This window comes from Periophthalmus magnuspinnatus, chromosome 17 (genome assembly GCF_009829125.3).
Source record: "Periophthalmus magnuspinnatus isolate fPerMag1 chromosome 17, fPerMag1.2.pri, whole genome shotgun sequence".
In the NCBI taxonomy this organism is placed as follows: Eukaryota; Metazoa; Chordata; class Actinopteri; order Gobiiformes; family Gobiidae; genus Periophthalmus; species Periophthalmus magnuspinnatus.
Genome location: NC_047142.1, coordinates 21,966,461 through 21,990,721, shown reverse-complemented (window position 1 = coordinate 21,990,721; position 24,261 = coordinate 21,966,461). Strand labels below are relative to the sequence as shown.

Here is a 24,261-nt window from a genome sequence, read left to right as displayed (position 1 = left end):
ATAGTGCACCTTTAAAGAAACTCCCTGTGTTCTCTAGTCACTGACAATACAACACTTGCTCCAGAACCTGTTCACCCTTGATCACACATGAGATGTCCCACAGTCTATGCACCCTCACCACCTGCTGTCCCCGCACATGGCCACACACTGGGCTTTATTACTTTGATAAAGCACATAGACAGAACTGGCTCATACACCTGGACCACTGTCATCATCTCTTCATTTCTGGGACAGTTTGAAAAATGTGTTGGTGTTGTCACTTATATATGTGTCTTCAGCTGTCTGTATAGTGGCTTCCTGGTGATGATAGCTGTTTATTGTGAATGTTCATATGCCAATCAAGTAAGACATCATTTCCACTGACTCACCAACGTCTCAACACAGAGCTTAATAAGTTTCAAGGGAAAATTTTGTCTTCATAGCTGACCTCCTACTCAAATTGGGCTTGATAACTGGGTCAGAGCATCCTCCACATTAATGATCCTGGGTCACCAGCCTGGTCAGTAAACAGGAAAAGGTAGCCCAATGAAGTAGCAGTAATTTTTGTTTAATTAATTTATTATTAGACTATAGTATCAAAACTGGATATTGATTTTGATACTGAAAAAAATAAATAAATAGAACAATATCTGGTCTTGAATATATATATCATAACAAGTCTCAGAGCAAATGGTAATATAAACGAGCTCCTATTATTTTGTTAATTACATTTTTTTTTTTTAAAGGGTTTTATTATTATCATTGTGGAGTGTCATGACTTTTCATTAGTATCAAAATCGAGGTTGATATTTTAGTACACCACTGTGAAGAGCAAAAGTCTGTTGCATTTTCGCTTTTTCTATTCATTCATTTATTCCCATCATTATCTGTATTTGAATAGCCCGGTGCAATCCATTTATCACTCACACCCACCAATCAAAAGTAGTACCGTGCATTTCATTTAGTTAGTACATTGCACCTTTTCATTATCATAAAACATCTCCAGCTTAAACTCCTGTCACTGCAACTCACTCACACACATCTCAATAGCCTAGACTGTATATATGTCATGCTCGTCATTTTGGTCTTAAAATGTTCGTATTGACCCACTCTACATGATCCTGGTATTTTTATTTTGCTAGTGTGTCCATAACTCAAGATATGAACATCAATAACAGGCTTTTTTCCCCAGAGATCGCTCTGCTAGTATTAGCAACAGGTTTAATTGACAGCGTAGCTAGGTGCCTGCTTTTTGCTAAACCAGCAGTGCAGGCGGGAAGGGGCATTACTTTCAACAGCCTCGCTCCTTATTGGCTCTTTTGTTGCTATGATACTTGCTGTCAGAATTCCTAATATGCAACTTGGCTCCAAATTCGCCCCTATAACTGCTACCCTTGATGAGCTTCATTTGACTGCAGCCGTCACACTCCCTTAGTCCATTTCTTTATACAGTCTATGCTTAATACACTGTACCATCTCTGTATGATATTGTTGCATATATCTGTATGTATTGTTATTAGATTCTGTAGTTTGATGTATTTGAGTTTGTCCCTGTTATTAGCCCAACATTTTCCTTTTCAAAGTCACTCTCCTGCAGTGTCAGGCCTCACACTGCTGTTCTGCTCTGCATCACAATAAGAGGCACTGACTCATTCATTTTCCTATGTTATGGATATCATTATGTATTCTAATACGCACCAGTGTTCAACAGGCTCCTTTCACCGTGAGCTCCAGATTGTAATGCTGGTTGTGAGGTTTGATTTGTACAAATCCTTTGTTTGAGTTTGTTCTCTCCTTTGTGGTATTTTTGAGGCTAATTATTATGCTCATTCAGTGCTAATATTGGGTCATTGACTCATTTCATAACATTTGTTTTAGAGCTAACCTAATGCCATGTTCTACCTTCCATCTGAGCCGTACTCTTGCATAACAAACTAGTGCTTTGAATGCAGATGTTTTGTATTCATAATGTATTGTAAGAACATAAAAGAGACGTTCCATAATGCCCAGGTAGTATAGGTATTTATGAAATTTATTTATGAAAATTCAAATGTTTTTGGATGTAAAACTAAATTTATATAAACTATATTCTTATGTATATTTTATAACAATTAATATTAAACATATGGTAGACATTGCCATTAAGGCATGTATCTCAGATAATCATAATATTGTACATTATCTTCAATGTTTAACAAAATTTCACAGTGTTTAGTTTTTATTTTTAATAACATCTAATTAGAGGTTTTGTTTTTTGTCTCATTATACATATAGTTCTATCTTTGGCAAAGACGTTAATCAGCCAAGAAGCCTTTTTTAATTAAATATAGTAATTTACTTCATCCTTTAAACTGTAATCCCATTCACTCAATTGATTGATGTTGATTTTCACATCTCCACTGCCATTGCCTTTGCTCTGCCCCTTTGTGTTGTGGCGTGTGATTGGTTGGAGGTATTATTGACCAGGGGGCTGATTGTCTCCCCAGGGCTCCTCCACCCCGAACAACAAGACATCTGACCCCTCCACCCCTGCCGGCAAGGCCAGAGTGAGTCCCATCATTGCACTCACACACCCTGAACATCCACCCACTCTCTCTTTCTCTACATACTGTACACCTGTCATTTTACATCAGTCCAGGACATTACATTCCTGGTGGTGCATCACTGGACCAAAGAAAGTTTTTCTGAGGTACTATATATGATTTTTACGTAAACTAATATACAAAGGATGTTATACCCACTGTACAACAACAACCTGACATTTATATAGCAGCATCAATATGCAGTTATGAGAATATGTATTAATAAGTACAGTAATATCATGTAACATCAAGCAAGGACAAGTTTGTTTTTACTTTTATACTTTTAAAACAAGGAAGTTATTTTCTACTCCTAGCTGCCCTATACATATTTAACAGTTTCCTGCTTAAAATATTGCATATATGTCAAAAACTGAACTTACCAATTAATGCACATGACAAATTGTGTCTATGTACATATAATCAACATGAAAATCCAAGACTCTTATAGACAGTATGTGACAACAAATATTAGCATGGTATATTGTAAACTATAGACTATAAAGCACAGGGATTTTATCTAGTTCAGCTTGCTCTATAAACTCAGGCTATATATGTATGTCCCTACTGCAGCGTACACACTGCTCTCCATACTTAAATTAGGCAGCATGATGAACCACAGGCTTGCAGCTGCCACAGTTGTTCTAGATGATTATTCTATCTTATGATGACGCCTTGCAAATAGAAAAAAAAAACAAAAAACAAAATGGGAAAGAGACACTGTTTACAAGCTGCAGAGTGAGTAGACCATACATGTGTGTGTGTGTGTGTGCGCTCTGATATTAAGACTGTCTGCTAACTGTTCTGTGAGTCATCCTGTGCTGCTGCCACCTGCGTCATCGAGCCATTTTCATCCCTGAGAACAAGACCGAGGCAGTGAAAGGGGAAAGGCGTCTCGTGGCCATTTGAGCGCTGATATCACAAATGAATTGGGCTGACAACCTTGTTTTATAGCCTTATTAAAATGACTTACCTTGTTTTTAACAGGCACTACACTGTACATGGGGGATTATACTATGCTCACCTGTTGTCTTTTAAATGAGAAAGAATAAATCAATTTTGAGATATGACATTTAAAAGTGCACGATGTAACTTGGTATGCCATCTGCATGTCCTCACGGAGATGTTATTGCATTGCCTGGAATGTTCCAACTAAACACATCTATCTTACACATTGTTAAAAAAAAAAATACCTTGAAAATTATGTTCATATCTCCACAGAACTAGCCTGTAACTTTGCTTAGTGGCATCACCTGATCGTCTCTGGTGTGATATATCAGTTTAACACCATAATCTGGCACAATCCTGGCAAAGCAACAGCATTTCCATGAAGACAATGAGATGGTGAACACTCCAAAAGTTACTTAATGCACCAGGTTAACAAAATGATTTAAAGCATAAACTTGTAACTATGTAGGACACATGTCAATACTGATTTATTTTAGTATAGTAGAAAATAATAGACACAGCAGGACTAATATGTATTAAACTGCACTATAAAATATTCAGGACTCTTTACAGCTATTAACCCACTGAGATACTTTCACTCTTCCATTTTGTATTAAGTTGTGTCTTGCCTTACATTTCTGCTCCATGAAGGATAAATTAAGTTTGACCTTTGCTTCTTTTGTTAAGGATCTACCATACTTTCTATAAAATGAATGAAAATAAACCGTGCTCTTACCACGCTCTTACCCTTTTGCAAAATACAAATCAGATTTCATTTTTAAGACACACAAAGACCATTGTTTTTAACTGGCTATTAACATTTGTTGTTCAATAAGTGTTGCATGTGCACTTGTGTTGTGACATTACTCTTCAAGCTGTGTACGGAAGCGCTCTGTCTTTATCAAATATATTCACATAACTTCTAATAACTACAATAGTGGACTTTGTTGTTGTTTTACCTCAAGCTGTAAAAATATTTGAATGACAGAAAAGCTTCCATATTGACAGTGCGAAGCTATTCTGTATCTTAACCAAAGCCGTTAGCTGATCTACACTTCTCTACTGCCTGCTTTTTATGTGTCTATCTACTATTTTCTTTTTCCTCCACTCCCTTCCCCCTTTTTCTTTGCTTTTTTGTGCGCCTTTGTGTGTCTGCCCGTCTGTTCGTAGGTTCAGATAGTGCACAAAAAGCTGGACTTCAGCCATGTCACGTCTCGCTGTGGCTCCAAGGACAATATCAAACATGTCCCTGGAGGTGGCAATGTAAGTAACTGGTCATGCTGAAGTCACACTATGGGAAGAGTGGACTCCTAATGCTGTAAAAGCTCTGGTGTTTTTCACTTTTTTTGCCACTTTTGTGATTGTGTTCAACTTCCATCACTTTCATTAGTGTGATATGTCGGGTGGGTACAGGTGGATTTGTTAACAGAACAGATGTGATTGGTAATTTCAGATTGAGATGATCTCCCAACATTGTATAAACCAACAGTATTTAACACAGATGAGAGAGCAACTAAATAGAATATTGTTAAAATGCATATTTTTGTTGAAATAGGGTCTAATAGGTAGGTAATAGAATAGGTAGATGATCACATTTGTGCATTTACATTTTAGATATTTTTACGAGAAGTTAATCAATAGGAAAAACTCTTGCTACCCCACGGGAGTAAGATATCACATTATAGAATCAGAAAACTACCAGTAGTAATAATAAGTTCAAATCAAGACATAATTAACTCACTAATTTACACTAATCGGTAAATGCAAGGAAATATAGTTTTTACAGTATTATAGCTTATATGTGTCTTTGCCTTAACGTAATGTAAAATGAGCAACATGCACTTCTTTCTATGTCCCTTAGGGTGTTTGATAATTAGGTTAATTTGATATTTTTCAATAACGTGACCTGCCAAGCTATTTTAGTCCAGTTTTCATGAAAATAGCAACACTTATACATTCCTGATGAGGACTTCAGCATTTATCTTGAATGTTTTTAGTCAATTTTATAAAGGGAAAGCTTACCAAAGGGCAACCGCTTTGTGTTAATAGTTGTACATGCATTATTAACCGCCCCCATGCTCCCAACCGTGTTTGTCATTAAAAATGCAAATCTGATTGATCTCATTTCATACTGTCAGTGACGCTTGTGCCAGCTGCCATCACATTCTGGTCCCGATTGTCAGACTTCTAAAAAAAAAAAAAAAAAAGATACAAGAACACAATGGTTTTATGATTTAAATGTGAAGCATTATGATATTTTCTCCTCCCCAGGTGCAGATCTTGAATAAGAAGGTTGACGTGAGTAAGGTGACCTCCAAGTGTGGCTCCAAGGACAATATCAAACACAAACCAGGTCAAATATTTTCTTCTATAACTGCTTTTAAAATAGTTTAAACATCACTTCTTCTCTTGGTCTAAAACTGTTCCGTTGTTTATTTTTAACCTCAGGTGGCGGTGACGTGAAGATCGAGTCCCATAAGATCAATGTTAAGGCCAAATCTAAAATTGGATCCCTGGATAATGTGGGACCAGGCAATGGACAGACCAATGGACACAAGGTCAGATGCCTAATAAATACATTGATATTTTTATGAGCGTCAATCTCTGTTTAAATTATAGCATAAAGAATGTATCTACAAACGCTCCTTATGAACCTGCTGTCTTCTATCAGTGAACATTAGTAATATACAGTTAACAATATATTAACAATTAAGTTAACAATGAACAATTAAATGCATTCAGAACTAGGTATGTGATTTAATTGCAATGATTGATCAATATCGTATTTAGTACGGTTTTGTGTACAATTAAAGTGTTGTTGTGGGGATGCAAGATCACTCACACTCACTTATCTTAGTCCGTTTTTGCCTAAAATGTTACACGGTGGGACTTTAGCATTTTAATACGTGTGGGTACTGTATTTTGTTTAGTACTGCATTTATTACTCATTTTCCCTGAGGGTGTGAGTTCACCCTGACACCACTAGATGGCAGTCCCCTAATCATATCTTTCTGCTTCTGCTTTTGCAGGATCCAAAGGCAGAAGAGAAACTGTCTTCACCTCCAGAGGGCACCAAGGAGAATGGGGTGAAGGAACCCACAGCAACTCCTTTTGGGGGGGACGGACTGCGAGACCCCATTAGCTTAGACAAACGCATCACTGAGACAAGTAGGTGCACAGAACAGTTTGGGGATTTCAACCATGAAGATGCTGAGGGGATAGTTGTTACAAGACGTCAAATTATGTAATCATATTCTCAAATATTCTCAAATTTTACTTCTGCTTTGAAGTTAGTGAGACATAAAACATATGTCCATTTGAAGATTTGGCTTTTTATTTGCCTTTTATTTATTGTGGGTATAATATAAAAACTTATAAGACATAAGACAACAATAACAGAAATTTTAAAAAATATACTAATTATTGTTTTCAATCCTTTTTACATTTGGATAGTGAATAGTTTGTGAGACACTGAGAGTCCTTAGCCTTCACTGTGTCTCTGGTTTAGAGTGCAGATAAAAATAGCAGCTATTTTTCCCACTAAATGAAATTATAAGCAGACCTTTTGTCTTAAGATGTTTTGTTTTTGTATTCATCTCTTGCCAAGCACCAGGCTCATGTTCACAGGGACTGCAGACCTCTGCTCTGTGAAGTTGTTTGCTGATTTAGCCTAAGTGACAAATGTCCACTGGGTTAATATAATAAAAACACAGGGCTGCTTTGTAATTTGGCTCATAACTCATTAGGCTGTGCACCAGACAATAACGGCCTTTTAGAATGGGACTTGAATGAATCCAACTTGAAATGAAACAAGGCTCATAATCTGACTGGGTGGCGTATGCATATATGCTGTACTGTGTTATAATCATAAATGAATAAATTAATAATCATTTTAATAGATGTTGGAAATAGATCTGCTCTCAAATATAAATCACACATCAATTCTCAATCACAATATTTTTTACAATATACTGTTTAGTTCTCATAGTAGCTGTACAAATGACACATAGAACTGGTGGTAATAATAAGAGCTCTCCTTTAGCGGCCTTTGTGAAAACACACTAATCTCTTGTTCCTCTCCGCAGACTGAAATCCTGTGTCTCATATAATTTGGTGAGCCACGCATGGCGCTTGCCCACCTGCTGACCGACGACCAATCAGCCAACTCACTACAGCGCAGTCACCTTGATCCTGCCCCTCTGGTCATCTCGTCCACAAAACCACACCACAAACAAACCGGTCGTCTCTTCGTGTTTCTCCGGGGGTCTGCCTGCCAACCTCCTGCTAGACCACCAACTATGACCCCTCAATGCACCCAAGTGTACACCCCTTTATCACAGAGAAGAGCACCTGCTGTTTGTCTGTGTTTATACTATATTATGGGACCATCCCCAAATCGGATTCTAAATTGTGTATAACCCTAACTTAGATCACTTGTTGCTTGATAAAAAACCTTTAGTATTTCCAAATGCAACTGTAGACTTTTATCACTAACTAACACAGGGTAAATGTGTCCACAGCTTTGCATAAGTGCATCCTGCCCTGCTCCTTGCTAACCATATCTCGAGTTTGAGTTACATATATTGCTTCACAGTGTCTGGAAAGAGTTACTTTCCATCTATTCTAGTTACACCTCTCTGTAACATCTTAATGCAGTGTTAGGAGTAAAAGTATTGCAAAATGCATTTAATGTCCAGATATGTTAAAAATATGAGCAGTTTCAGAACTGTGTCAGAACAATGTTAGATCTATTGTATTCTTGAATTGAATGAATGATCTCAAACTTTAACAGTTGTTATATTGATTACAGACTTGTGATAATACACTTTTAATGTAACACTAATCTTATTGCATCCATTGCAGATAAAAATCCACATTCACCATAGATGGAGCATGTGAGCTACCAGTATATATTAAGTGTAGTAGCAAACATAGACACCAAAATGTTTGGGCTGAAGGACATCAACAAACATGTTAAACTTTGTCCTAGATGAGCAGGTCTCAACATTACCATTATGACCAAATCTTTCTTGTTGTCTACTTCGTCTTTTAAGCTAAACCACATCGGTCTTATGTCCATGCAAGGAGTAATTTGTTTATTCATAGTGTATAACTGAGCAATAATTTAGTTATTAGAAAATGTTTAAATATAAAAAGAGAGATCTAATCCTATAGGTTATATTCAGTGTGGCAAAATTTTATTATGATCCAGATTATGATTGTCCATGGTCCGCATTATCCACGAGGGCTGTAACATGCCCTGATCACATGGTCTGAGCACAACACTAACTAAGGTGGTAGACAAATACCACTACAGTCCTTTCCATTTATTTTATCCAAGAATAATACATAAGAACATTAACATCTGGGTGTGTTAAAAGAATAATTATCATTCTTACAGGACGTAAACTGACAGGCACCTAAACAGGGGAGCGCTAGTGACAGCGTGGGGCTGCATATATCCATCTTAAGAAACCATTGACTAGAATTTCATATAACTACATGGAAGCACATAGACGAAAAATGCTTATGCACTCCTAAGTTAAGTTGATAAAGGCACATTTAGGCTGTAACATGCATAAGACATTCCGTACACATTCACCTTTTTAAGCAGCAATAGAGAAAAGTCCTCCCTATTCTTACAAACTTACAGATTCACAGACTGGCAGAGCAGAGGGAGAAAGTTAAAAGAACCAGTATTAGTGGATAATGTTACATTCATGGCAAGTCTGAAGTTGGAATTCTCTGCAATACAAAATTTAACATGCTACTATTACAGATGTTTGAGTTTTGATGTAAATAGAAGGAATATCTAGTGTTTTAAATATGCTTGTACCAAATTTATGAATTATTTTCATATTGTTTTTTTTGTTTGTTTGTTTGTTTTTTACATAAATGAGACCATGCACACATTTTTGTTATACTGGACAGCAGGAACTGGCCAACTCCAAGATGCCATGAATGCAGCAATATTTCAGTATTAGGCAGAATTGTATTCTGAGGTGTAAAATTGATATATTGAAAGTGATAAACATAAAACAAAAATACTGCATTTACAGTAAGTAAAATTAAAACTGTTTCAGAAAATGATTGTTCTTTTGAAAGGGTTACACATTTTACCAACAAGTCCAAGGCAGTTTATGCATAGAAGTCCTAATAGCACTGTGATGTGATTTTAATTTACAGACAAAGTACATGTTTTGTGTAAGATCTGGTCTATTCTGTACTATTGGGATGGTCCTGTGTACTCACTGCATCTCTATGCGCCATGCATTTGTAACTGGAGTGGTCCCTGGTGAAACAGTGAAGGATTAGTGTTTGTGGCACATATTTGTCAGATGTGTGAAGTGTTTACTACTGCATCCATCCTGTAGAGGGCGCTCCTAAGCCTGTGAAACACTGATAGTCTGGCTTTGATACAGTATTAAACATACACAATAATCTGTATTACCGTTATATTACTTTAGAAATAGTTATTTAGCCTGGATCAAATTATATCAAATAATAACTTATCTTTCCCACAAGTCTTGTGCACTTTGAAAGTTGATGCACTAAAGTGAAGTCGCTTTACTGTAATACATTGTCAGCTATGTATTGTATATGTATACTCTATGAAGTAAAGCAGATGTTAAAGTGTTAGATATAGACTAGTAATGATAATCAAACAAGCAATCCATCATCAACAATAATAAGAACAATTAGTATGTGTGCCCTTGTCACCTAAAAGGGGAACTCCACAAAGCCAATATGTCAAAGTAATGTGAATTGCTCTTTGATAATGAAGGAACAAAGGGTTGAAGCACTTTGATAGGTAGGTGTAGGCATTGAATTATGTATATACAGTTAAGTAGGAACAAGTAGCAGTCTTAATGTTTATGTTAGTACTTTAAGGAGGATGACACTTGGTACTGCTTTATTAGTGGATTTTAGTGGATCTTTGGTCATCAGTGTTGTGCTATGATGGTTTAAAAATCAACTCTCCAGTCTGCCTTCATCCTGTTTTATGTGATGTTTTTCACATTTTGGCCAACCTGCAATCGCAATTTTTGCTTTATTAACTGCAAAAGGAAATACTACTTCACAGTGGATTTTATTTGACAAGATAGACAACAGCATTAATCAGAATGTGAGTTAGGTTAGCCAGGCAACTAACTTAATATACACAGAGTGATTAATGAAGAATTTGAATGTTTTCGAATGTCTCTGTGTGTTATTTAAATAATTTGGACAATGTTACTTCATAATTTTGTTTGTCAATAACTTGTCATACATTACTATTGACTAACTTTTTTAATGTGAATATAGATATAAGATGCTTACTGTGGATTATAGGTATGTCAATTTGCTTATTATTATTATTATTATTATTATTTATGTCTGTTACTGTTGGATCTTGTGGCTTGGTCAAAATGTAATCGCCATATTCACTCTTTTGTCCTTTGACTGCTGTACGCTCCCCATGTAAGTAATAGCGCATAAATGCCACTTTCCACTAGTATCTCACTGTCCTTTGTATATAGATATCATGTTTTTATATCACTCCAAATATATAAAAATAAAAACACAAAAAATAATTCTTAACAAGTTGTTGTGGATGAGGACAACATGAAGGTAAATTAGGGTATAATTTAAATTTGATAAAATAGGGGGGGCTGTATATCCAAAAGGGCTGTTTAAATTTCAAGAATGTTTTCCAAGACTTAAAGTTTGCGCAAAATGTTTGAAAATACTTTTAATTAACTTGATTGGAAATGTACAGGAAGGGTGGCAGTGTGTGTCAGGACTTGGAGAAATGGAAAATGTAATTGACAAATTGCTGTTTTAAACAATAACAATTAAAGCTGTCAATTTTGACTTAAATTGCACCCTGTAGGTGACCTGACTTACACTGGTTAACCCTTTCTTTAACTCTGTATTACACAGTAACCACAGTTTTGCCTTGAAGCATGGTAGACAGCAATGTTATGTATTATACAGCTCCTAATCATTGACACCTTAACCATGCCTACCAGCACGGACTGAAAATGATGATAGTACGATGTAAAATTTAAAATAACTGTAATTTCATATTTAATCTATTGATAGTGTTGGTAGATATGCACTGGAGCCCTATCTTTGTCTCACCTACAGAGTCTTGTCAGCAACATGGAACTGAAATGAAGCTTTCTATTATAACCAATAGTAGGCTTATGTATATCAGAACACCTATTGTTACTCATTGACAATAGCTACTCTTGTGGCATTTGGTGTGTTAACTATATTTCCTACTTGGAGTGAAAGCCTAAGTGAAAGTACCTTTCAGTTCTGTGCAGTGATCTACTCTGTGTTATAGGCTACAATTCTGTATGACAACATCATAGCAAGAGCATGCAGAAGACAACAGACTGCTGGTTGTTCAAAGCGTTTATTGTCCTTTTAGGTAGAACTTCTCCCCCCTCTCAAATGAGGATATTTGGTATGAAAGAGATCTTCATTGTGATTGTTAACCAGTGATGTGAATATTAATCATGAAAATAAAAGAAGAAGAACATTTTTTTGTGATTTATTGTACAATTGAAGTGAAGAAAGTTTATGTGTGAGCCATTGTAGCCTGTTTCGGGTTACCTTGTAGGTCTATAAGTATAGGCATAATAATAACTAGGCTAAATGGAGATGGGGAATACAAATTGCCTTTCTTTTGGGTAAACTCTCACCTGGGTGTGTGACATCACATTTAAGAATATGAAAAAAGGCCTGGTAGATAAATTAGGTTTGCTAAAATGATGACTTACAGGGTGAAGTTTTAGCTCATAAACTGATTATTATTGTGGTGTATTCCAGTTGAAAACTTTATAAATAGCCTAAACACATGCACAATTTGAAGAAGGGTCTCTAGTCCCCTTATTAAAAACATTTTTAGACATGGGCCTTCAAGCAAAAATGCTGAAACAAACCTTCTAATATACATGTAAGGCCTATAAGGGGATTTTTATAGTATTTCCTTTAATGTGAAGTAGTTAAATGATAAAGTTGGTTTGCCACAGGACTGGCAGAGGAGGGGAAACATGAGTGAGAAGATGCAGATCAAGGTGGAGTCACTAGGGAGGCGGGGAGGTCAACCAAAATTTCTTTCAGTAGGTTAAAAGGCAGACAACAAAGCATATTGGCCCTTTTTGTTATTATAGGATACCTTGCTTGCCAGATAACACTTTTTTCCAGTTGCAAATGTCAAATTGCCTGTAATTCTACCCTGGATCCATTGATGTGCATGAAAACAACACAATAGCATGGAAAGACAGCTGTGGTATATTTTCAAACATGTGTAGTCAATTTCTACAATACTTTTGCCAAGTACTTTGCTGGAAGTATATTGAAATGCACATAAATTCTTGTATTTAAACACACAGTAAGTAATTGTCATATATTTTGCTTGTGACTTCTACAGCCTCTGTGAAACTCAAGTCTATTGCAGCCACATTTAAAGGCCTCATTCCCAGCTGTCCAGAGTCCTTGTGTTTTTACAATCACATATAGCCCAAGCAAAAGATGTTGTGAGGCACCATCTCCCAAGACTGAAATCGGATCTACTATTGGTTTAGAATGAGACTGCTATTGTTAGCTGTTGTTTGAGAAGGTGCTGAGTATTGGACCCTGCCTCTGAGTCCTTCTTAGCCCTTGCTCCATGCCTTGCCCCAACACCTTGCCTTCATGTAATGTCTCGAGTGAGTGTCTGGTGTATTTGAGTATAGATCTACGTTCCAATGAAGAAGGGGAGAAGAGAAGGACAGATCAACATGTAAGGTATGATTTCAATTTTATCTTATTTATAACATAAAAGTGTATTACTCGGATTGCTGAATAATTTGTTAACTCTTGAAATTGTATTTTGTGTTTGGAAAACTAGACAACTCGATCCACCTCTAAACCATTGGCCTTTGTTTTTTTGTTTGTCTTTTTGTTCTAGAGTAACCAATATGACCATATTACTGTTATTTTACAACTGTTATCTTACTACTCAATCTCAATCGAAATCTCAATGGCAATGAGACAGTAATGAAAGTACTTAAGCTTTGTCATGGCATTTCAATTTGGAAAAAATTATATATATTTTGCTAGCCTCCATTCAATGTTGCAATAAATATATACTATATATACTATACTTACTATATTTAATAATATAAATATAGTAAACATTGTACCCTGAGAAATACATATTATTACTTATGGATTGTGTAAACTTAATTGTAAACCAACTTTAAGATGCTAGTTAAATATCAAACTTAGTATTTATTAAAACATTATGACACTACAGTGTAATAAATGTGTTTTTGAGCAGTGACTCTGCAGCTTATGAGGATGTTGCACATCTCTCTGTTTACTTTTTATATTGTTTTTGCTAATGCATCTCTTAGGCGTTGCCAAATCTTGTATATGGCATTTGATGCTGCACTCTCTCCATCCAAGAATAATTATTATAATCATTGTGCAATGTACAAGGTATGCAGTGTCCTTTTTCTTTTTTTATAAAAAAAAGATAATAATGTTAATAAACATTGCAGACTCATGAGATGCTGATAGTATTTATTCTTTTTCTACAACTAGCATGCTTAAGGAGGCACCATACTGTGTCTCAGAGGTTAAACTTTATTCCTCATCATGACCTTTCTGTAAATAAGAAAAGAAAAAAACAGAATATTAATACAAGTAAAAATTATACTGTTATATGTTTCATATTAAATTATTTTAAAACCAACCTTTGAACCCACGTCACGACTTTTAGCACGCAACTTATTGACCTGAGACTCTGCAATGTCAGCTCTCTCTTCAGCTTCGTCAAGCTCATGTTGAATCTTACGGAACTTTGTCAGGTTATTGTTGGCTTGTTCCTCCTTTGGACAGACAATAATTCCACGGTGACTCAATATCAATATCTAAATGTGGTCTCTTACTTAAAACAAATGTACTTACTGCCTCCTCGGTGGCTCTCTTGTAGGCCTTAACTTTCAGCTGCAACTTGTCAACCAAGTCTTGAAGACGAGCAATGTTCTTACGGTCCTCCTCAGTCTAAAAAAAGTTACAATGAAGATGTAATAATATAAAATAATTTAGAAATAATGTCTTCTCTTCTAGCTGCTTTTTTTACCTGATAGGTCAGCTCTTTGATTCGTCTCTCATATTTTCTTATTCCCTTCACTGCATCACTGGACTTCCTCTGTTCAGCCTCTATTTCAGTCTCCAATTCTTTAATCTGTGGTGTACAAATAAGAAATGTTTCCAATATGTTATGTACCTTTCAGTAAAGATTTCTTTTTTCTTTCACATACCCTGGCCTCTAGCTTCTGTATCTGCTTCTTGCCTCCCTTCATCGCGATTTGTTCAGCCTCATCCAGACGGTGCTGCAGGTCTTTGATGGTCTGCTCCATGTTCTTCTTCATTCGCTCCAGGTGAGCACTGGTGTCCTGCTCTTTCTTCAGCTCCTCTGCCATCATGGCTGCATCAGTGATGGCCTTCTTGGCCTTGTCCTCTGCGTTTCTGCACTCCTGCACTGCCTCCTCCACTTCAGTCTGAAGCTGGGATGTATCAGCCTCCAGCTTCTTCTTTTGGTTAATCAGACTGGTGTTCTGGATTAATACAAAGTTTTGTGGTTAGTATAAAGTGAGTATTGTGCTTTATATCAAAGTTTGAGTCAATGTAAAACATTGCTCACCTGTGAGTGCAGTAACTGCACTCTCTCAGATACATCCAGCAACTCTTGTTCAGCAAGTTTGCGGCTTCTCTCAGTTTGCTCCAGAGCAGCTCTTAGCTCTTCAACCTCTGCTTGAAGCAAATTATGGCGTCTCTCAACCATGGCAATGTTTTCCTTCAGATCATCATTGGCACGAAGAGAGTCATCCAGCTGCAGTTGAGCATCCTTTAGAATAAAGTCACAGAATTAATTTACTACCTATAAAGCATAATTTCATGTTGGTTTATTAAAGAAGATAGCATATACATTTAATTTAGTATAGTATACATTTTGTATAAAATGTCTGACAGAATGAGAATGTTTAGACACCTAATAAACACATGCACGAATAAATCGAGTTGTGTTGGTACCTTCAGATGGGCATGGGCAGATTTGAGTTGTTTCTGAGCCTCAGCTGCCTGCCTGTTGGCTTGGCTGAGCTGGATCTCCATCTCATTGAGGTCTCCTTCCATCTTTTTCTTTAAACGAAGAGCTTCATTTCTGCTGCGAGTCTCAGCCTCCAGAGAGCTCTGAAGAGTATCTACAATTCGCTGTTGGTTTCTCTTGGCCTGCTCCATCTCTTCATCTTTCTCAGCCAACTTGCGCTCAATTTCAGCCTTCACTTGGTTGAACTCAAGCTGAACTCTTAGAATCTTTCCCTCCTCATGCTCTAGAGAGGCCTACAGAAGGTAAAGATCATTGCATTGAAGCACCATTCATCGGTTTGTTCTCTGCCAGAATACATATGGTTACCTCCGCCTCCTCCAGTGCTGTCTGTATTTCAGACTTTTCTTGTTCCAACTGTTTTCGTATCTTTTCAAGCTCATGAATACTTTTTCCACTCTCACCGATTTGCTCAGTCAAGTCAGATATTTCCTCTGTGAATCAAGGTGTGCATGATTTACACATTAAACCATGTGGTAAAGTTCCCCTTGGTCTGTATCTTACCTTGTAGATTTTTGTTCTCTCTCTTCATGGTGTCCAGATGCTCCAAAGATTCTTCGTAGGAGTTCTTCAGCTTGAAGAGCTCAGTACTTAGAGACCTGGCTTCTTTCTGAGAGCTCTCCAGCTCTGTCTGCGACTCTTCGTATTTTTGTTTCCACTCGGACAAGACCTTGTACCAGGAACAACACAAAACTATATGAATCCATTAAAAAAATATATATTTAATTGAAAACCATTAACACAACAATAATAACTTTGTCAAAGTTTCTTTGTTTCTTGTCCAGAGCAGCTGCAGCAGCATTAGACCTCTCCACGTCCACCATGAGATCTTCAATCTCATTCTGGAGTCTGTGTTTGGTCTTCTCCAGAGAGGAGCACTTGGCATTAACTGCTTCCACTGCCTCCTCAGCCTCCTGCAGACGCTGAGCCAACTTCTTTCTAGTAAAAAAAAGTTTATTTTAGCTTCCATGATATTTGCTGTAGGTGTGCTTTGTACTGAACACTCACTTTGCCTCCTCCAGTTCTTCAGTCCTCTGGATGGCATCAGTTTCGTACTTAGTTCTCCACTGTGCCACTTCAGAGTTTGCTTTGGACATACTTCGCTGCAGTTCACCTTTGGCCTCCTGCTCCTCTTCATATTGCTCTCTGAGCAGGTCACAGTCATGGCGGGAAGATTGCACTGCATGAGCTAATGCATTCTTTGCCTGGAAAAAAATGATGTGTCTAAAACATATTGTTTGTTGTCTTTTTCATAGCTTTTTGTACAAAATCAGACTTCTTCAAGTTCTACCTTGACTTCTTCTTCCAACTGCCGTTTGAGATCTTCAATCTGTTGTGTGTAAGATTGTTTTCCTCTGGTGAGTTGAGAAACCAGTGAATCTTTTTCTTCAAGCTGCCTGACAAGTTCACCTTTTCCCCAAAAATATCTGTTGTAAGTATTTAAAACTGTCATATGTACAGTTATGTCAGACATTACCATTCTCAGTTTGAAGCTTTGCTTTGTGCATGGTGAAGTCATTGATGGTTCTCTGTCCCTCTTCAGCCTTAGTTTTATATTCATTCATCTGGTCCTCAAGGGACCTGCACATTTTCTCCAGATGATTCTGAAAATTGACAAAATGAAATGTCAAAGTGATTCATTCATTTACAAATACTAATTTTAATCAAGTGTTTCTTTAATTTTAATTTTACTTTGCTCTTGACAGTCTGCTCCATATTGGAGACCACATCATCAAGCTCCAGTCGCAGTTCACTCTTCTCTTTCTCTAGTTTCTGCTTGACTCTCTGGAGGTTATCGATCTGCTCTCCCAGGTCAGCCACACTGTCGGCTTGTTTCTTCCTGAGAGTGGCAGCGGTGGCCTCGTGCTGCAGAGTGGCCTCTTCCAGGTCCCTCCGCAGTTTCTGAAATTCAGCTTCCCTCTTCTTGTTCATCTCAATCTGGGCAGATGTTGCTCCCCCGGCCTCCTCCAGTCTCTCACTGATCTCCTCCAGTTCTCTGGCTAAGTCTGCTCTCTGCTTCTCTACTTTGGCTCGGGCTGCTCGCTCTGCTTCAAGCTCTTCTTCCAGCTCTTCAATACGGGCCTAAGGTCACAAACATTCTTACATAGATGAAGTTTACTTTTATATTTGAAACACACAGATATGCTTTTACCTGCAACTCTTTTAGTTTTTTCTGGAGTTGTGCATTTATTGCTTGTTCATCCTCTATCTTGCCATTAAGTTGGCTCAATTCGAAGTCTTTTCTACAATCAAAAAATATGGTGATTGCAATGCCATGTCAAAAATAGTGCTTTGGATATGCAGTGTAGATATTACTTTTTCAGCCGCTCCTCAAGTTGTTGTTTGTCATTTTCCAGATCCATGAGACTTTCCTGAGCTAATTTCAGGTCTCCCTCAAGTTTACGTTTTGCTCTTTCAAGATCCATACGGACCTTTTTCTCTTGCTCCAGGGATCCTTCAAGCTGTAAAAAGTTTTTTATTTTTTTATTTTTTTAATTTCTTTTATTCTGTAAGCCTTTTATTTTAGCCCTGCAAAAATGTTTGTGTTTAAATACTAACATCATCAACTTGTTGCTCCAGCTTTGTCTTAGCCTTGGTCAGAGTGTTGACTTTGTCTTCCTCACTCTGCAGGTCATCCAGTGTTTGCTGATGAGCTTCCTGTAAGGCTTTCTTCTCTTTGGTCAGTTTAGCTATGATTTCATCCAGAGCAGCCATTTCTTCAACCAGGTTTTTGACCTACAAATTTTGCAATGTTCAGAATAATTTAATCTATTAATCTCAAATGAATCAAATATAATGAATTCAAAAAGCACCTTATTCTCAGTGGCGTGTTTCTCCTTCTCCACTTTAGCTAGTGTTAGCTCTAGATCATCAATGTCTTTCTTCAGCTCAGAGCACTCGTCTTCCAGCTTCCTTTTCTTTGCAGTGAGTTCTGCATTCATCTCCTCTTCATCCTCCAACCTTTCAGTCAGCTCTTTGATCTTTGCTTCAAGTTGAATTTTACTTTTGATTAGACCTTCACATCTTTCTTCAGCATCACCAAGATTGTCTTGCTCCTGTTTCCAAACAAGTACAGATAATGAAGTAATAATAATACATTCTGTCATAATGAATTACAAAGGGATACACATACTGCTTGAACTTGGAGTTGAAGGTCATTCTTCTCTTGGAGAAGAGTCACCATTTTTTCTTCTAGTTCCTTTCTACGAGCTTCAGACTTTGCAAAAGCTTCCTTTAATTTTGTAAACTCTTCTTTCATATTTGCCATTTCTTTCTCTGTTTCTGCAGATTTTAACAATGGTTTAATTTTAAAATACATTTTCATCCAAGGCCAATTTTTTACCCCCATGAAAGCACGAATATTCCACTGGATCACAAGGAGGGCATCTCTGTTGGTAAAAATGACAGTTGCAGTGACTATAACACTGGCAGTTTTTGTTTGTTTGTTGTTTGTTTTGCCTTGCCTACCTTCTTTCAACAATTTTCTGGAATTCAATCCTTGCCAAAAGGCCTCTGGACTGTGCCTGAATCCCAGTAATGATAAGCGCTAAACGATCATCACGCATCTCCTCAAGCTGTCCAAGGAGTCCAGCTTTGAAGAACACCTGTGTAATAGAAATTATTACAACACTGTAGGATTTAATAAGGACACCACTCAAAACACTTTTATCCAAAAGACTTACCTTAGTGTGACCCAGTTTGTACTGGTTGTGATCAATTTCCAATGAGCCTAGAAGTTTCTCTGCTGCCTTTTTGTTATCAATAAATTGACCCTCAGGAATGGCATTTGGGTTTAGTATACGATATCTGAATGAGACATGAATATCATTCCTTTTCTTCTTAATATCTTAATATCTTTTCTACATGTAATCATACCTCTGCTTAAAGTCTCCATACAGGACCCGGTTGGGGAATCCTTTCCTGCAGATCCTGATGCCTTCCAGCACACCGTTACAGCGCAGCTGGTGCATCACCAGAGGGTTCTCCATGGCCCCAGGAGTTTTGGTCTCATTTGGGATGATGCAACGCACAAAGTGAGGGTGAGTGCACCTCAGGTTGGTCATCAGCTTGTTCAGGTTCTCCTGTTGATTTATTGATCAATAGATGGATTTTTACATTTTTAATAGAGTCTTGGTATATGGTAGATTAAGTGTGGGAAATGGGAAATGTTTTTATGTATTTATATATTAACATTAATAATGCCCCTACCCTGTGTAAGGCAGAAACAGTTTGAAAAGAAGAACCTTTCTTCTTTGTACCTTTTCCCTTCCCAGAATCTTGAGCCAAAAATGAAATGAACAGTCAATATATACCATATCATTATTATCTTTTCCTGAATGAACTATTGCATGTAATGTTATCGAAGTACCTGCATCAGTTCCTGAATACCCAGCGAAAAGCAAAGACAGTAACTTAAGGTTTGACTTTTGGTAAAGTCCCACAACAGTCTCATTCAGAGGGTCCTTGTTCTTCACCAGCCAGTTGTTGATATTATAATCCACTGTCCCAGCATAATGAACCAGAGAGAAATGGGCTTCAGGTCTTCCTTTGATGACCCTGGGCTTCTGAAAGTTGTTGGATTTTCCCAAATGATTGTCATAAAGCTTTGCTTTAAATGTGGCATCACTGGCTTTTGGAAACATGCACTCCTCTTCAAGGATGGACATGATACCCATGGGCTGGAGAGAATCATTATGTTTAAGTTAAAATGAAAAGTAAACTAACAATCAAGTTAACTTACCTTTTCAATTAGGTCAATACAGGCCTGTAAATCCATGCCAAAGTCTATGAAGATCCATTCAATGCCTTCTTTCTTGTACTCTTCTTGCTCCAGTACAAACATGTGGTGGTTGAAAAACTGTTGCAGTTTTTCATTTGTGAAGTTGATGCACAGCTGCTCAAAGGTGTTGAACTGTAAAATAATAAGGAACTTGTAAGAAATGTACTCCTTAATTCAGTGGATTGAAATTGATATAATTTCTACATACATCAAAAATCTCAAACCCAGCGATGTCCAAGACACCAATAAAGTACTGACGAGATTGCTTGGTGTCCAGGGACTGGTTAATCCTCAGCACCATCCACAAAAACATCTTCTCATACACTGACTTTGATAGTGCTCCAATAGCATAGTACACCTAGAAACAATATACTACTATTACATCAGCATATATATTATATTATTTGGTGTTTTTTTCTTTTCCACAAACCTGAGCAACATTCTGTCCTTTGGTGACCCACTCATTTCCAACCTTAACTCTTGGGTGACACAGCCCTTTAATCAGATCAGCTGAGTTTAGGCCCATCAGATATGCAACTTTGTCAGCATCTAGGAAATCACCACTCTTTTTAGTTTTATTGTGCAACTTAGGTCTCATGAAATTTATGCTTGAAAGCATTATCAAAACCTTCAGTTCCATCAGCCTCTGCCTGCTCCTCGCGTTGCTTCTGCTTGAACTTCATGTTTCCATAGTGCATAACAGCCCCTGTCAGTTTGTAAATACTGTTCTTCTCCTCTTGAGTGAAGCCCAGCACATCAAAAGCATCCTGAGCAGAATCATATATAGAAATACATATCACTGTGTTAAATGACTGCTCAAAAACTGTTTTTGCTCACATCAGTTGCCATGAGCTCTTCACCATCATTGATGGAAGCTACAGTCGTCTCTCCTTGGGAGATGAAGGCGTAGTCATAGGGGTTATTGGTGATCAGCAACATTTCTAAAAATACATTTATAAAGAGTATATTTATTAACAAATAAGGAAATACATTAACATGTATGTCAGATGGATGTTTGGAAAAAATATGTATAATTTTTTCCATACCCAATAACTCCGGTTTAACTTGAGAAAGAATCTGGTAGAAAATATGGTAGTCTCTCTCCGCTTTGAGTTGAAACGTCACACGAGACTTTTCCAGGAGATCTGTAAGAAGTAGTAGTAATAATATGTAGTATAAATAACATATAATGATAATGTAATAAGCGACATAAGGCTAAGGACGAGCCACACCAGAACTGAGATGGGAAAGAGGGCTTTTAGCTGTTTTGCTTCACAAAAATGGAATATGCTCCAAGGAAAAGCAAAACTGGACACGTTGGTGACACAATTGCAATTTAATAATCTGATAACAAACTTTTATACACACACCTGCACTTGTTATTGATGTTTTTTATGGACTTATTTGTTTTGATTGTTTTTTCGGTTTGTGTTGTATTTTAAACAGGGCACCCATGAAAAAGAGAGCCCAAGTGCTCTCATTGGGTCCCCCCTGTATAAATAAAGATAAATAATAAGTAATCAGATGTACTTACAAGTCTCAATGTCGGCAGAAGCAAGCTTCCCACGATTATCAAAGTGAATTCTGATAAATTTGCCCTATTGGAAATATGATTTAATTTTAGTTAAATAAGTTGTGCTGTTCTTTCTTTGAAATTCACTCACAAATCTGGAGGAGTTGTCATTTCTTATGGTTTTGGCATTTCCAAAGGCCTCCAGAGCAGGGTTGGCCTGGATGATTTGATCTTCCAGGGTTCCCTGTATGACAGGTGTATGTTTATTTTACATTCTGAATCAATATATGTCATAAAACAATCCATACCTTCTTCTCAGCTACTGCATCTTTCTTCCCACTTGGTACTGCAGCAATGCTGGCAAAATACTGAATGACACGTTTTGTATTGACAGTCTTTCCAGCACCAGATTCTCCACTAAGGAAGCACAAGGGTTTTTTAAATTAGCTGTTATTTGTGGTTTATTTGCAATATTTAGGACTTACGTGATTAGGATGGACTGATTTTCTCTGTCTGTTAGAAATAATATATTAAAAAATGATCACACTGCAGGATTAAAGTTATCACTGAACCTGCCAACATGTACTGATCACTGTACCTGACAGCATGTACTGGTAGGCATTGTCAGAGATGGAGAAGATATGAGGAGGAGCTTCACTCCTCTTCTTTCCTCTGTAGGCAGCAACCACTTCTTGGTTGTAGACTGGCAGCCACTTGTAGGGGTTGATAGTCACACAGAACAGCCCAGAGTAGGTCTGTCCAATATAGAGACAGTAGTTAAAAACTTCAGTTTGATTTTATGTAGCATCCCAGTACACTGGAGATAATCTCACATAGATCATCCATGCGGCATAACGCTCTTTGAGGTTAAACAGCACAGCAGGCTCGTGGAGGAAGGTGAACATCGCCATGTCTTCAATTTTATCAAACTTTGGTGGGTTCTGGGGGTGTACGTCACACTCCTTTACTGTTACAGTCTGCAAAAAGATCCCAAAATATGGTTAAAAGATGTCTATAAGGTATATAATATATATGACAGGCTACACACCTTCCCTTTTTCAGTTTGAGCTGTGACTTTGTCACCATCTCTTGATGTTATAGAAGCCTTGACATACTCAACCTCTGGATCCGGAACAAAACATTCCTTCTTCATATCAAATGGTCGAGTTTGAGCTTCAAGGCGCTCCTTGTCTGATTTTCTCAGAAAAGAAGCTGCAGCCCCAAACTCCTTCATGGCTGCGTCACCCATTTTTTAAACTAAAAGTACAGCAGTGGAATTATTGTTGTATTAGATAAATGTAAAGTAAAAAATAGACTTTGTTTGCTAAATAACAAAAAACAATTGAATAAAATTACCTGTGCTGCACACGTGAGTTAGTCCAAAACTGTCCTGAGTTAGCCTCTAAAACGTGCCAGAGACAACTGTATTTTAAAATGCTATTAAATATAACACAGCATAATTTCCTTTACATAAAAGAGAATATTGTAGCTGCTGATAAAAGGTGGCTATAAATAGCATGCAAAAGGAAACGTCTTAAGTAACAGGGTCACAACCTTCACGTTTCTATCTTGAGTCTTAGTTGGTCTTACCTTTGTAAAGTGCCCTGATGGATCCAGTCACTGACACCAGTCTTCCATTGCATTAATAAAGGGTGTTAGTCAACCAAATATGGAGTTGAATATCAGAGAAATGGCATCCAGTTTTGGCATATCGTATAAAGCATCTTCTGAATTGGGTAGAGCCTTGCTTCTCTTGTTGCTCCCACCTTTTGGACAACAGACTAATACAATAGCCTATGCATGACAAAAGGAGGCAGGGACTCTGATATATCAAGTGATACAATGATACAAGATAACTCAAGTAGTGTATCAGGATCCGTTTTTACTATGACATCCAACATCTAACATGGTAAATATAAATATACACATTTATAATCAGAAAAATAATTATATTTCTTCTGTTATTTATACAGCTCTGTGTTTTTACACAGTTAAATGACAATGGTTAATAAACATCTGCCCTCTGAGCAGAGGATAACATTTTCAAATCTCATCTAATGCTCAAACTTTAGTTGTTTTTGTCTTACACACTTCACCCACATTGCTACTTGAGTCACATTAAAAGGGATGGTTTCATCTTCCAGACATATCCACCAATTCCCCTTTACTACTGTTAGTCTGGTGACCTTTGATATTAAAGGTAGTAATCATTTTTGAATATGTCCAAAGACAAAATGGTACAGGTTAATCTCAGACACCTCGAGATCAAGCTCAGTGGTAGTTTGTTAAGTGATAGGGTGTGAATTACATTTCA

General features: G+C 37.2%; 2 protein-coding genes across 5 annotated transcripts in view; one reads left to right on the top strand and one right to left on the bottom strand.

Moving 5' to 3' along the window:
* LOC117385372 (microtubule-associated protein 4-like) overlaps window positions 1-12,036 on the top strand; it is a 59,146-nt gene extending 47,110 nt beyond the window's left edge. For 3 of the 4 annotated variants that reach the window (XM_033982667.2, XM_055228651.1, XM_033982668.2), the window contains 6 exons: window positions 2,466-2,525; window positions 4,677-4,769; window positions 5,778-5,859; window positions 5,955-6,064; window positions 6,536-6,674; window positions 7,592-12,036. In XM_033982667.2, the coding sequence (XP_033838558.1) occupies window positions 2,466-2,525; window positions 4,677-4,769; window positions 5,778-5,859; window positions 5,955-6,064; window positions 6,536-6,674; window positions 7,592-7,596 (489 nt within the window). In that variant the 3' untranslated portion in view covers window positions 7,597-12,036. The remainder of the gene's footprint in view (window positions 1-2,465; window positions 2,526-4,676; window positions 4,770-5,777; window positions 5,860-5,954; window positions 6,065-6,535; window positions 6,675-7,591) is intronic. The other variant, XM_055228650.1, reaches the window with a different exon arrangement.
* A 2,013-nt stretch (window positions 12,037-14,049) lies between these two features.
* LOC117385371 (myosin-7-like) lies at window positions 14,050-23,740 on the bottom strand. Its single transcript, XM_033982666.2, has 39 exons — window positions 23,538-23,740; window positions 23,304-23,349; window positions 22,996-23,204; window positions 22,781-22,924; window positions 22,546-22,702; window positions 22,433-22,460; window positions 22,256-22,364; window positions 22,099-22,191; window positions 21,969-22,032; window positions 21,481-21,579; window positions 21,272-21,375; window positions 21,063-21,201; window positions 20,865-20,983; window positions 20,643-20,792; window positions 20,396-20,566; window positions 20,024-20,333; window positions 19,864-19,931; window positions 19,531-19,736; window positions 19,338-19,461; window positions 19,123-19,259; window positions 18,788-19,043; window positions 18,468-18,710; window positions 18,214-18,390; window positions 17,971-18,116; window positions 17,807-17,897; window positions 17,347-17,736; window positions 17,132-17,258; window positions 16,946-17,064; window positions 16,663-16,859; window positions 16,410-16,593; window positions 16,159-16,324; window positions 15,964-16,088; window positions 15,582-15,890; window positions 15,193-15,396; window positions 14,810-15,106; window positions 14,629-14,733; window positions 14,454-14,549; window positions 14,240-14,374; window positions 14,050-14,150 (listed from the first exon to the last, which is right to left on the bottom strand). The coding sequence occupies exons 3-39, from the start codon at window positions 23,194-23,196 to the stop codon at window positions 14,130-14,132; spliced, it is 5,811 nt and encodes a 1,936-aa protein (XP_033838557.1). The 5' UTR covers window positions 23,197-23,204; window positions 23,304-23,349; window positions 23,538-23,740; the 3' UTR covers window positions 14,050-14,129.
* Between the last annotated feature and the right edge of the window lie 521 nt (window positions 23,741-24,261).